The following is a 14,522-nucleotide window of genomic DNA, read 5'->3' as shown; positions in this document are numbered from 1 at the left end:
TAAAACAAAATATGCCATCTTGCATTGACTTCTGCCATTAAGTCCGACAAACCATTACATTTGGGAAACAAATGCAACATGAATATTGGTAGATATAGCATGCTGGCATTAAACCCATTAATGGGAATGATCTGAGTGGTATATATAATGCCCACCTATCCTAAGTGCGAGGCCGGTGTACGCAAAAACGTACTTTGGAATTCCTGAAAATGTACTTCACATCCATTATGCAAATAAAAAAATTAAATTCGGCTACGTATGCAGATGGAATGAAAGACAGGGAAGATGCTACAGAGCTCGAGCGAATTACAACTCACAAGCAGTGGGTTACGCTCGTGCAGTGAGCTAAGTGTTGCCTGTCTCTGATGTGGTTGGATTATTGCGAATAATTATATGAAGAACGAACATCACAATTGAGAGCTCTAGTTTGCGCTCCAGCGGGCCACCCTCTCCCCCCATTACCCCTCTCCCCCTGCAACAACGATCGATGCTCGCGTTTCAGGCCACAGCAAAACGAGTGCCCGGCGCGGTGCGTGCACGCATGCTTGCGTGCGCGCGTGAGTGCGTGCGGGACGGCCAGGGCGGAGCGGACGTGCATGATGGCGTGCGTGCTAGCGTGCGTGGCGGGTCCGCGCGCTTGTGTGTGTGTGTGTGTGTGTGTGTGTGTGTGTGTGTGTGTGTGTGTGTGTGTGTGCACGTGTTCCTGCGTAGCTGCGACCGTCTATATGTGTGTGTGTGTGTGTGTGCGTGTGTGTGCGCGCGTGTGTGTTTGTGCGCGCCCCTCCCCGGGCGCCGAGGCCGCAGTTCCCTTCGCCGCCGTCCGTGTTTGTTCGCACGCGTTCGCCGGCCGCGGCGGCGCACCAGCTCAGTTGTTCGTTCGCATTCGCGGCGGACGCAGCTCGGCCGGTATCCCGCGCTCGCCAGCGCTCGTTGCCCAGCGCCTCAGCTCTCTTTCCACAACGCACGCCACGTATCGGACGAGAGCCGCTCGGCGGCGTCGCGTCGAGATGGAGTGGTCAAACGACCTGTCTTTGCAGCTGATAGAGGCTTACCGCGATCGGCCCGTTCTTTGGGACGTCAGCCACAACTATTACAAGTTGGCCAACCGTCGCAACGAGGCTTGGGCTGAGATCGCCAAGCTCTTCAACTGCGACGTCATGGAGGTGAAGAAGAAGATGAATTCGCTACTGTCGTCCTTCCGCCGAGAACGACAGAAGGAGGGGCTGCGGCGCTCGGGCACCGGCCCGGAGGAGGTGTATCACTCCACGTGGTTCGCTTTCAACAGTCTCAAATTCCTGTTTGACAGATACCGGCCTCGCCGCCACAGGCACAACTTTGAGGTGAGTTCTGCCAACAACAGCCGCCCTATCTGTTTTCTGAATGTTATATTTACTGTACAAATTGCACGTAAGTATTCTTTTTTTCGCAGGCTGTAATATATTGTATACAGTGCAGGTATGCCTTACTCTACTAAACTACAATAGACTTAGACGTCGCATAAAAGTTTACCGCAAGTGTATTTCAGCTAACATCCATATTGTTCTGTCTTATTGTCTACATTCCGAAGACTCATTTCATGCAGTTCTCCATCCTCGTGGTCAACCCTCTTAATCTTTGCATAACTACCGCAATTACTTCCCTGACTGAGTGTTGTGTGATGTCCTTAGGTTACCAGAATGAGATTTTCACTCTGCAGCGGAGTGTGCGCTGTATCGTCCTTAGGTTAGTTAGGTTTAAGTAGTTCTGAGTTCTAGGGGACTGATGACCGTAGATGTTAAGTCCCATAGTGCTCAGAGCCATTTGAACCATTTTTTGAGTTACTTCCCTTTGAAACTGCTTACTCTAAGTAAGTATTGGCCTTCCTCTGGCAGTTCTCTACGTTGGCGAAATTAATGATTCGTTGATGCCTCAGGATGTGCCCTATCAATCTATTCCTTTTTTAGTCTAGTTGTGCCATAAATATCTTTTCTCTTCAACTCAATTCAGTACCTCCTTATTGGTTATCCGACCCAATGATCTTCAGCGTTCTGCTGTAGCGCCGTATTACAAAAGCTTCTATTTTTGCCAGCACCGTGTGAAGTCCACATTTCCCTTCCGCATAACCTACACTCTAGACAAATATCTTTAGAAAAGACTTTCTAACACTTAAATTTACATCTCCTGTTAATAAATTTCTCGTTTTCAGGAAAGCATTTCTTGCTATTGCCAGCCTGCAGTTTATATTCTGCTCCGAATATCTTTAGTTATTATTATTATTCTAAAGCAATCTATGTGATGAGAATAAGAAAAGGTTTGTAACTGTATAAATACATAGGAAAAGACTAGTTGTAGGCTTGAGCAAAATAACAATGAAGGCTTTTAGCTCAGTTTCCCCATTGTAGACCTGTTGAATGGCGCGCTGTTTACGTCACAGGCATCGTTTGCATTATGCCCTCACATCACCTGTCTTTAGTCATTTCCCAGTGATTTCACACAGACGAGATTTTTCGGGTTTTACTGCCTTCATAATGTTAGCAGATGTCCAACCAAACTGTGTTCATTTTTCCCATAAATGGAATCGTCCAGAAAGGCGGAAACATGGAAACGTACTATTCATATACATATTATGAACATCATGGAGGCTACGAATATCGTTTAACCGTTCAGGATATCCTCCAACTGCTAAACTCAGGTCATTGTACAGCTCTTGGAAAATAATATCTATCGCGTAGTTTTTAAGAATGAAACATGACTAAATACTGTTAAGTGTTTCCTGTCAGAGTCCGACCATTACAGGTCACATTATGTGAGGCGGCAGGACTGAGATTTGGGCGTTCTATTACACAACAGGCGATGCTCAAAATCATTTCTTAGTATGACGTTTAGGACTGTTTTGGATGTAGCCAAGCGAATTCCTATTGTATATCAGGGTGTGGAACTAGAGTGTCTTCTCCGTTATCTTTGCAAATGAGCCTTGAAGTCCGATACGGAGCGACCATGTTGTCGACTTGACTGTTCAGCACGATAAGCGAAAGATGAATCCCTGTGCTGTAACGTAACAAATATGTGAAAATGAGACTCGAAAATTAGATAGTCGTACGCCTTTTATTTTCACTTCCAAGTAGTGAGGCTTTGTCCGTAAATAATTTCAGACACTCAATGACAAAAGCACACCCAAAGGCTGGCTGTAATTCCTTTTGCTTCAAGCCAAACAGTTTGTCATTGGCGCCAGTAGTTTGATGATGCATGTAATAATGAGCTGAAGTTGGTGGCAGTCAGGTTCATCACCGATATTGTGGCAGCCAGCAGTTATTTTTTGTTCACTGTTCGTTATTAAACTCTGCAATGTACATCACTTGAACATTTATCTATACAAATAAAAGTGAATTGCCATATGTATGAAAGAACACCTAAGAAATGCTCAACTGATTTTGTTGATTTCTTTCTGTTTTTGTGTTCGTAATTGTCAGGTTAAAGCTTGTATGAATGAAAATTTTTCGAAAATCCACCGGAAAAGTCAGAAATTAGGATGGTAGTTTTGCGCGAAAATCCCAGTAAAATAAATGCGACGGTGGGTTTGACAATATAGGAACATAACAAAAACAAATTCCGCCCTGAACAGTGATATTGCGCTTAAAGAAAGGAATACAAATAAAACCAGTATTTCAATGTTATAGTTGGTGATCAAATCTTTGATGTTGCAAAGACTGAAGTGATATCAATTCGTGGTAATTTGGTGTGTTGTAAACATTCAATTTGTTTCAGTTCGTGTTTTCTTTCATTTGCGTCGAAATATCGGACGGCGTACGCGCAGCGCTGGCCAACTACATGATGACGAAGTGCACAGACAGTGTCTGGAGGCAAATCCAATAAGAAATTCCCAAGCGCGATCCATTATGACTCTGGAACAACGGATACAGTGAATTCGACAGTTGGACCTTACGCACTAGACTTGGCCACTGTTTCTATGTTTCGATACAGTGTATCGATATGTGGAACTGTTTCAGTGTTTCGGATCGGCTGTGGTTCACTGTTTCAAAACAGTGGTGTTTCATTCCGCCCCTGTCTCGGATAACCGGACCAGATTCGATCTCGAGCCAGACACAGAAACTGTATCGTTGTTTCAAAATAAGGCTGTTTCAGTCCACCTGTGCTTGTATCGAAACAGTGATGTTCCATTCCGCTCTGTGTCGGACGAGATTCGGGCTTGGCACAGGTACTGAAACACAACATAACACTTCATGAAACACTTTCAAGAGTGTCGAAATCTTTTTGTCAAGCATAGCGTGAAGCTGAAGATATCCGAAAATAAAGCTCCCTTTCTAGCTGACTGTCCTATTACGAAATGGCGTAACATCTGCTTTATAAACACTAACCAAACAATAAAACAACGCATACTATTCACATTCAAAATAATAAATATGTGAAAATCATTCAGTTAAATTACACTTTTTTATAACATACGCTTCTCTGTTCATGTACAGTAATCACATTAAGAAACGCAAATAAACCTACAACATTTTGAATAAAAAAAAGGTGTAGAGTGACAGTTATTAGACATATACATAAATTTTATGTAGGTATAATTGCAAGCAATCTGTTTGACGTATCACTGATAGTGTAATGGTGAACAGGAAAGGGTGGGAAGCATGGTGAATTTATAGTAACGGTTCGAAAACCTTTGAAAGACAAAAATTTTTTCTGTTATACTTTGTTATTTATTCGAATTATTTGGCGTTATTTGTGAGTCTATAGTCACTGTGCCTATTATCCACAATGATTCCCTTTGTGTGAATGGAAATTAGCAGGATGGGTATATTACCCATACTAACAGAATATGGGAATCCCAGTAGCATATCCGTTGTTTCTGCAGTTTGCTCCCACTTCCAGTTCCGTTTGTGGTAGTTCTTGTCTTCAGCTATGGCTGTCCTCAGCCAATTGAAAAGTATGGAAGTCACACGACACGAAAGCAGCGCATTTGCTGCAGGAAATACGAAACTGCCAAGACGCCTAAGTGATAGTTTCATGCTTTCTGCGATATGATTAGCGCTCTCGCACCTCATTTGTGTTTATATGGACATACTTATAGAGTAGACATTCAAGATGATAAAATGTGTAGGTTTATTAGATTACAAAACACAAACTGTTTCACTGTTTCGAAACAGCGTATCGAAACATTACATTGTACTGTTTCATTTGTTTCGAAACAGTTACGTGTTTCAGTTCGCCCATCTCTATTACGCGCAATATACATATACACGTTCACAGTAAACACTATCAGTAAACCGGCTGCGAGAAAAAACATCCTAAACTGTGCTGTGAAAATGTGCGGTTTTGTTTTCTTTCTCGCAGTTACTTCTAACACACAACAGGAAAGTTGTGTTCGTGGCTAACATAATCTTATCTGTTCCTATATTAAAACCATTCGAAATACTGTCATTAAAGCCACTATCCCCGCACAGATCCAGCAGCTGGGAAGGTCTCTCTCATACCCCGCGTACTAATCATTCCAACAGATTTACCCACTCATTTTGACTTCTATTCCCATTCAAGGTTCTGTTTGCAATAACAGTACATAAGGTCACAGATAGGAGGGGGGAGGTAATGGATATATCGAAGGGGGAGGAGGATATGGACAGATTGTACTAAATTCTTTGTCTGATAATTATTTGAGCAATTAGTTCAGGACGCCACTCCAAATATAAGTGGTTGCGTAACATACTTGACCCCTTAGCAACAAACAAGCCTGAGCACATAGGGAGCATCACGGCGGATCCTGTGATTAGTTACAGCGAGACTGAATATCGTAACATTCAAATTCACCAAAAATAAACGCAAAGTACATCTACTTAAAAAAGCAGAAGGAAATCCATTTGATGTCTTCGTAAGAGACAGTCTCCGTTCCTTGCAAACTAACTATGTAAGAGTACACAACGTATGGCTTAATTTCGAAGAAATGCTATGGACTGCAATTAAGAGATGAAAAAAGCATGCCAGATTTAAAAGGACCAACATCTCCAACATTAGCTTTACTTTACTGGAGCTTGAAGTTCAGCGTGGACTTAAATGTGAGATGCTTTTAATGGTTCCCACAATGAATCACTGTCCCGAAATCGGGCAGAAAATCTAAAGAGATTGTGGTTGTATGTGAAGTACACCAGTGGGTAGACATGATCACTACCGTCACTGCGCCATAGCAATGGTAATGTTAACGATGACAGTTTCATCAAACAGCAATCAGTAAACGAGGTCCGCCTGCTTAGCTGGGGGTAACGTACTCGCCTCCCATGCAAGCGGACCCGGGTTTGATTCCCGGCCGGGTTGGAGATCTTCACCGCTCGGGGACTGGGTGTTGTGTTGTCCTCATCATCATTTCATCCTCATCACCGGCGCGCAAGTCGCCCAATGTGGCGTCTACTGAAATAAGACTTGCACTTGGCGGCCAAACTTCCTTGGATGGGGCCTTCCGGCCAACGATGCCATACGCTCATTTCAATTTTTTAGTAAACAAGGTTTTCCGAAATTCCTTCACCAAAGAAGACGAAGTAAATATTCCATAACTGGACTCAATAACAGTTGCAAACATGAGAAACTTTGAGTCGGTATCCTCGATGTAGCGAAACAAATATTATATACCTCTTAGGTTGCCTTCAGAGTATGCTTACAGAATAGATCCACATTTAGCAATCTTGTATAACCGCGCTTTCGACAAAAGATCATACGTAAAGATTAGAAAGTCGCGCATATCGCTTCACTGCACAAGAAAGGATACAGAAGTAATCCACAGAATTATAGGTTCGTATCACTGACGTCGATTTGCAGTAGGATTTTTGACCGCACACTATGTTCGAACGTTATAGCCTCATAGGCCCTCTGCTGATTTTAAATTGTATAAACGATTTAAGAGGTAATCTGAGCAGCCGTCTTAGATTGTTTGCATATGAGGCTGTCGTTACGGTCTAGTAAAGTCATCAGGAGATCAAAACCAATTGCAAAATAACTTAGATGGGATATCTGTATGGTGCGAAAAGTGGCAGTTTGACTCTAAATAATGAAAAGTGTAAGATTATCCACTTGAGTACTAAAAGGAACCCGTTAAATTTATATTACCCGATATATCGCTCAAATATGAAGACCATAAATTCAACTAAATACCTGTCGATTACAATTACGAACAACTTAAATTGGAAGGATCACGTAGATAATTGTTGAAAAGGTACCCAAAGACTGCATTTTATTGGCAGAACACTAAAGAGACTGCCAATACTAAGGTTGTCCGTCCTCTTCTGGAGTACCGCTGTGCAATATGGGATCTTTAACAGATAGGATCGACGGAGGTCATCGAAAAAGTTCAAGGAAGTGTAACTAGTTTTGTATTAGGGTAGAGAGTGTTACGGATACGATATACGAGTTGGGGTGGCAATCATTAAAAGAGAGGTGTTTTTTGTTGCGGCTGGATCTGTTCCAGAAATTTCAATCATCATCTTTCTCTTCTGAATAAGACAATATTTTGCTGGCGTCCATCTAAATAGAGAGAAATGATCATCGTAACAAATAAGAAAAATCAGAGCTCGCGCGAAAAGATTTAACTCTGTTTTTTCCGCGTGCTGTTCGGGTGTGAACGGTAGAGAAACAGTTTAAAGGTGGTTCGATGGCTCCTCTGCGAGGCACTTGAGTGTGAATTGCAGGGTAGTCCTGCAGATTTAGATGCAGATGTAAATGTAGATGTAGAGACAATGCTGCAGCATCTAGTTCCATAGCGATAATGTGATTCCTCGCAGGATTAGTAAAAGACGATTACTGCTCGAAAACATGAATCTAGAAATTTCTGTGTCCAACAAAATTGTCCTGATCTGACCCCATATGATTTTCCTAAAAATAACAGAAACTATCTGCAGTGTGGAAGTGGGTGTGTGTGTGCCCCCTCAACAAAGTAATTTTGAACAACCCCCCAAGGGAGCGTTTCACAACTCCCTTACTAAGTGTCTATGGATGATTTGCCGATGCGTAAAACCCCTTGGGAACTTCTCAAAGAAAATATCATAATCAGTAGTGGTTCTGCCTTGTAGCAGCCCTCCCCCCCCCCCCCCAGCCATGATACTGTGCCACCTCGCCTTGTACCGTGCATCTCTCTTCAGTTCTGGATAGTTGTCCTTTTCCTCCCTTACACTGTTTTGATATCACAATCTTCCTCTCCCTCTCTTTCCTTTTTCTATCTTTTCAATTCCTTCCCAGTTCCTTTTCTTAAGACGTGGCGTAGATTTTTCTTCCTTTTCCTTCTGGTGTCTAAGAGGCCATCCATTTTCCCCAGCTCTTCTCAACATTCCTCGTTCCCCATGCTATCCTCCCAACTCACACTCTCTAGTTTCCTCCAAACCCATACTGCCAGTTCCTTTAGACTTCTCTCCTCGTAGTTTCGGTATGTCCAGGTCTCCACCATATGTGTAGCAATAACAGGACAGTGTGGGAAAGAGGTTATAAAATGAACATAAATAAAAATAAAACAAAGATAAAAGAGTGTAACAGACTTAAATCAGGGGACTTTGATTAGTAAATGAGACGCTGAAATTGAGAGAAGTGTTCTTCCATTTGGAGAGCAAAATAACTGGTGACGAGTAAGGTAAAGAAGATGTAAAATGTAGACTGGCAATGCAGAGAAAATAATACTGAAAAAGAGAAACATTTTAATATTACAGTATAAATTTAACTATTAGCAGATGTGAAATATAGTTTGTTGGTGCATATGTTCGTAGCGTTTTTCTATGAGTTTAATAAACACAACAGGTACACAGAAAAGAGACTCTAGTCATCAATAATATATTCTCCTTAACTATTTACAACAGTCTGCCAACACTGTGGTAACTTCTAGGTACCGCGACTGCAGAAATCACGGGGTTTTGAGGCGAAGAACTCGTCGAGTCATTTTCACAGCGCATTTTCATCCGGAACGAAAATTTCCTTGTAGTTGTTCGATAGAGAGTAGAAAAAGGTGAAAATATAAGGACGCGAGATCAGGTGGGTGCGGAATGACTTCTCAACCCAATTCCTGAATAGTGTTTTTTGTCAATCTAGCAGAATGCGGGCGTTGAGAAGCACCATTTCACGCAGTCTTCCAGGTGGTTATTCTTGGATTTCTTCTGCAAGACGCCTGTATCGTTGACAATAAATGCTAGCAGTGATGACTACACCTGGGGGAAGCAATTCGTAGTCCACCACACAGTCGCTGTTCCACCAGATACATAACATTATCTTTTGCGGATGCGCGCAAGCCTTTTTTACGTGGATATACTACTTTGTTTGCCCAACCATTCCTTTCTTTTCCTTATATTAGCCAAAATAGACCATTTCTTGTCACCAGTAACGATATAGGATTGGAATGGTTGGTATTGTCCATGACCCAATTGACGACGAGCAAGCAGAGATGCACATATGGCCACTTTCTGATTTTTGTGATTTTGTGATTGTACCCGTACACCCTATTTTTTAATCTTCCCCATTGCACGCAAAAGTCGCACGATGGTGGAATGATCGCCGTTCATCAAATCAGCCAGTTCTCTAGTACATTGACATGGTTCATTCTGGATTAATGCGTTTAAACGATCTTCAAGAAGTCCCCATGCCTTTATGAACGTGGGGGACCACTAATGTCAAAACGAGCCTCCTTAAAACGAGAAAACCATTGTTTTGCCTTGCACTGTCCAGTGTTATTATCTCCATACACGGCGCAAATTTTTCTGGCCGCCTCCCTCTATTGATGAAAAATAGAAGAATATGTTGGAAATATTCTGATTTCTCCATTTGGCACTCCATTTTCTAGCGTCCACAGCCCCACTATCTCCAAATGGCAATATGTGAACTAAAATAGCAACAGTGAACTAACTACAAATGAAAATGACAGTCAACAAATAAATCCATAGCAACCGGAATATCAACAGCAAAATAAAAACGCCATGAACTTATGCTCCAAACTATTATTTGTCTGGAGTATGGCCTTATATAGAAATGAAAAGTGGACGATAAATATTACTGAAAGTGAAAAGAAAAGAATAGAAGCTTTTGAAACGTGGTCTTACAGAAAAATGCTGGAGATCAGATGAGTGACTCTGATAATTAATAAACAGGTACTGAGCAGACTTAGGGAGAAAATAAATTGACAGTACAAATTCACTAAAAGGAGGAATAGGCAGGTACGATTCATTTTGATCCACAAAATAATAATTTGATGATGGAGGTAAGTTTGTGAGGAGGGGGGTTGGTGCAAGGCGTGGTGGCGGGGCTTGGAAGATTAGAGAGAGAGAAAGGTTTTATAATTCCAAGCAGGTTCAAATGAATGTAGACTGCAATAGTTATGAGGAGATGAAGAGGATATATTAGGGCGGAGAGAGCCTAAAACCAGTTTTCTGATCGGAGACCACCGTAACAACAACAACCTACATTCCTTCAGCATTTCGTTATGATTTTTTCAACAAGGTATCTGCCAAAACATTTGGCATCCCAACGGCAATTAGTGCTGTATCATTTTATGATTTTGAAGAGTTGCGCTCTAACCTTCTTTCCTTTGGGAAATTCTCATTCATTATTTACAAATCATATTTTCTGCAACACTCTGCGAATGTCGTATCGAAATTTTACTTTTATAGGTATATATGTTTTAGAAAGCGCTAGATTGTACATCTGTGTTTCCTGACTGCAGACGCAAACATGAAACGAACAGTATGTGGTACAGGGTGACAATTATTGAACTATATGACAAAAACGTAAATTAGTTACAAACTACGGCGTGCACTCACTTTACTCAACATGTAAGCGTCACTACAGATACTCGGATTCAGGTTATCACCTATTCGATATGCCTGCCATCATTGGCAATGATGTGACGCAGACGAATCGCGCAATTCTGCATGACCCGCTGAAGTGTCGGAACATCGATGCAGTCGATGACCTCATGAATGGCTGTATTCAGCTCAGTAATGTTTTTTGGCGTTATTGCTGTACACCTTGTCTTTAATATAGCCCCACAAAAAGGAGTCGAAAGTGTTCACATCCAGAGAGAGAATATGGTGGCCAATCGAGACCCATGCCCATGGCCTCTCGTGACCGCAGAGCCAGAATGCAGTTCCCAAAGTGCTCCTCTAAGACATCAAACACTCTCCTGCTTCGATGGGGTCGACCTCGGTCTTGCAGGAACCACATCTTGTCGAAATCAGCGTCACTTTGGATAAGGGAGATGAAATCATCTTCAAATCCTTCTCGTACCGTTCGGTAGTCACCGTGCCAGCAAGGAATATCGCACCGATTATTCCTTGACAGGACATTGCACACCACACAGTCACCCGTTGAGGTTTAAGAGACTTCTAGATCGCAAAATGCGGATTCTCAGTCTCCAAACCGCACCAATTTTGCTTATTCAGAATGAAATTTTGACTTTGCAGCGAAGTGTGCGCTGATATGAAACTTTCTGGCAGATTGGAACAGTGTGCCGGCCTAGACTCGAACTCCGGACCTTTGCCTTTCGCGGGGAAGTGCTCTACCGTCTTCTTCTTTTTATCATTGTGTTTGGTCGTTGCGGACGTCACATGACATCCGGTCAAGTCCGTATGTTGATCCTTCCACTCAGTTTTTTATTACAGAGGCCAACCAGCTCTCTGACCGAACACGCTGAGCTACCGTGCCGGCATCCGTCTGAGCTACCCATGCACAACGCACGCCCCGTCCTCACAGCTTTACTTTTACCAGTACCTCGTCTCCTACCCTCCAAACTTCACAGAAGCTCTCCTCCCGAGCTGGAGCCTCGGTCCACCACACAGTTTTAATCTGTCAGGAAGTTTCAATTTTGCTTATTGACGAACGCATCCAAATGAAAGTGGGCTTCGTCGCTAAACCAAAAGAAACCATGCACATACTAATTCCCATCATGCTCCGCGGCCAACCGTGTAGTTTGAACGTCCTAACGCAAACCTTTCAGAAGTTATGACGATTTTATTTCATGTAGTTCGGTAATCGTCATCCTGTTATGTAGTTCACTAAGGATTCAAAATATCTTAGATAATCAATATACAGCAAATTGCTCCCCTTCTATCATCCCAACTAAAGTGATTGCTTTGATGTGAAACGCTTTCATTTAAACACGTTTCCTGTTGCCCAAGTGTCATCCTTGGCGAAATGTAGATTATGAACACGTAATCTACATCTAAATTCACGTCTACGTGTGTGCTCTACAATCCACCTTTCGGTGTGAGGCGGAGGGCACATGTTGTACCACTGCTATTTCACCCTTTCCCTGTTCCATTCGCGAATGCGTGTTGCGAAAATAAGCTTGCCTCTAAGTCTCCATGCTAATTCAAATTTCTCTGATTTTCTCGTCTGAGTAGTTCTTGAAATGTATCTGGATAAAGTAGAACGTTGTACGCTCCTACCTGGCAAATGATCTCTCGAAATTTTAACAACAGACCTAACCGACATGAACATTACCTCCTTTGTAGCGTCTGCTACGGAGTTTATTGGCCATCTCCGGAACTATTTCGTCTACTGGAACTACGAGGACGCAGTGTAGGTAAATTACCCAGTCTATGTAATCCGACCTAGGAATTCAAATATTCATTATACCTATATCTTCGCAATACTCGTCTGATTGTAAGTTCTCTTCATGAGAACACCCAGTCTGTTAATATTTATCAGATCACGCAATACTTCTTTTCATTCCAGCTTGCTGACTGTTTACTTCGTCTTTGATAAATTTAACTAGACAGCTCTGTCCTCAGCAAGTATAAATTCTGCTCCATTCTCTGGTAAAATTTATCTTCAGGCTGTAAAGTTCTTATCCAAAACGAATGTCCCTTATTCCGGAATTTTCCAGTTGTTATGCTAACTCCCATGATGAAAGTTCCGCTCGTTTCTTTCTAGGGTAATCGGTTCGTCAAATTTCTTTCCTTTAAGGACATTCATTTATGTAAACATGGATTGTTGAACATGAAGTAAGGAAAGAGAAGGAAACTGGTCGCAGCATATTCAAACTAACTATTTCTGCAGTCAACTGCAGTTTATTTAGAAAAACCACTGTAAATTTAATTACAATTCGCTGACAGGGATTTGAACCCCTCTCCTGTCGAATACGACTGCAGTGTCTTTACCACTGAGATCCTCCATACCTAGCAAGGTTCAAAGCTATGACAATTGTCTCTTTGCAGTGTTTCTGTAATTTCTGTAGGAGCTTAACAGCTACCGTAGCCATTGAGGCCCACATGAAATCTCCCTTCTGCTTCGGGCCCACATGAAATCTCCCTTCTACTTCGCTCATAAGAGCAGTTTTAGTACTGCGTTCATTTGAACCCTGTATTGCTGGAGTAATTCTGAAATCGCCACAATGTACTTTAATAAACGGGGTAAATTTCTGAAAATCGCAGGTATATGAATTAAAGAAGTTCAGTGTTACGGTTCCGGAGCCCCAAAGTATAGATTGAACAGAGCCCCAAAGTATAGATTGAACAAGATTTACTTTGATTCAACTCTGCACTGACGAAAAAAAAAATAAAATCACAACACCAAGGAGGAGTTGTGTGACATAAACGAAAATTGGTAGGCGTGTTTCTACATCTGAAAGATGTCTATTCAAATTTCGCGCCAGTCGGATAAGAGTAGTCCTAATAGAGCCACAATGAGGATGCAAATCAGGTTTGCTTTAAATACCTTTTGTAACTGTTGTAAGTGTTAGTTACCATTGAGATTTGAGGTTGGACATGGTGAGTCAAGAATGCCTTTAAGGCGACAAAGACGTCATTATCAACACCTCACTGCGTTTGAACGAGGTCGTGTAATAAGGCTACGAGAAGCTAGATGTTCCTTCTGCGATGTTGCAGAATGCCTTGGCAGAAATGAAGCCGCTGTACATGACTGCTGGCAGCGGTAGTCATGAGAATGTACGGTCTCAAAACGTCCGGGCTCCGGACGGCCGTGTGGCACTATCGAGAGGGAAGACATCGTGTTTGGTGTATGGCTCTGGCACATCGTACTGCATCCGCAATAGCAATCTGAGCAGCAGTTGGGACCACAGTGTCGCGACGAACTGTTATAAATCGATTACCACCGCCATTTGTGACTTCAGTGGTGTCAAGCGAGAGCTAATTGGAGGGCGGGGTGGAGGTCTGTTGGTTCTACCTTGGTGCCAGTGATGGCCATGTGTTGGTAAGGAGGATGCCAGTTGAAGGTCTGCAACCAACCTCTCTGTATGCGACACACACTGAACCTGCACATGGAGTTGTGATCTGGAGTGCAATGGCAGCAGGAGCACTGTCGTGGTTATCCCACGCACCCTTATCGCAAATTTGTACGTCAGTCTGGTGATTTGACATGTTGAGCCGCCATTCATGAACAGCATTCCAAGTTTTTTTTCCAACAAGATAACGCTCGTCCACATTACGCTGTTGTAACCGAACGTGCCCTACAGAGCATCGACATGTGGCCATTGCCTGCTCGATCACAAGATCTGTCTCCAATTGAGCACATGGGATATCACCGGATAACAACTCCAGCTCATCCACAGCCTG

General features: G+C 42.5%; 1 protein-coding gene across 1 annotated transcript in view; it reads left to right on the top strand.

The window, feature by feature from the left end:
- Window positions 1-894: 894 nt before the first annotated feature.
- The window catches only part of LOC126412629 (uncharacterized), a 32,670-nt gene continuing 19,042 nt past the window's right edge, over window positions 895-14,522 (top strand). The window contains exon 1 of the mRNA XM_050082340.1: window positions 895-1,340. Coding sequence (XP_049938297.1) covers window positions 1,008-1,340 — 333 coding nt within the window. The 5' untranslated portion in view covers window positions 895-1,007. The remainder of the gene's footprint in view (window positions 1,341-14,522) is intronic.

The sequence above is a fragment of the Schistocerca serialis genome, chromosome 1, assembly GCF_023864345.2.
Source record: "Schistocerca serialis cubense isolate TAMUIC-IGC-003099 chromosome 1, iqSchSeri2.2, whole genome shotgun sequence".
Classification (NCBI taxonomy): Eukaryota; Metazoa; Arthropoda; class Insecta; order Orthoptera; family Acrididae; genus Schistocerca; species Schistocerca serialis.
Note: the sequence above shows the minus strand (reverse complement) of the source record. Positions and strands in the feature narration are given on the sequence as shown.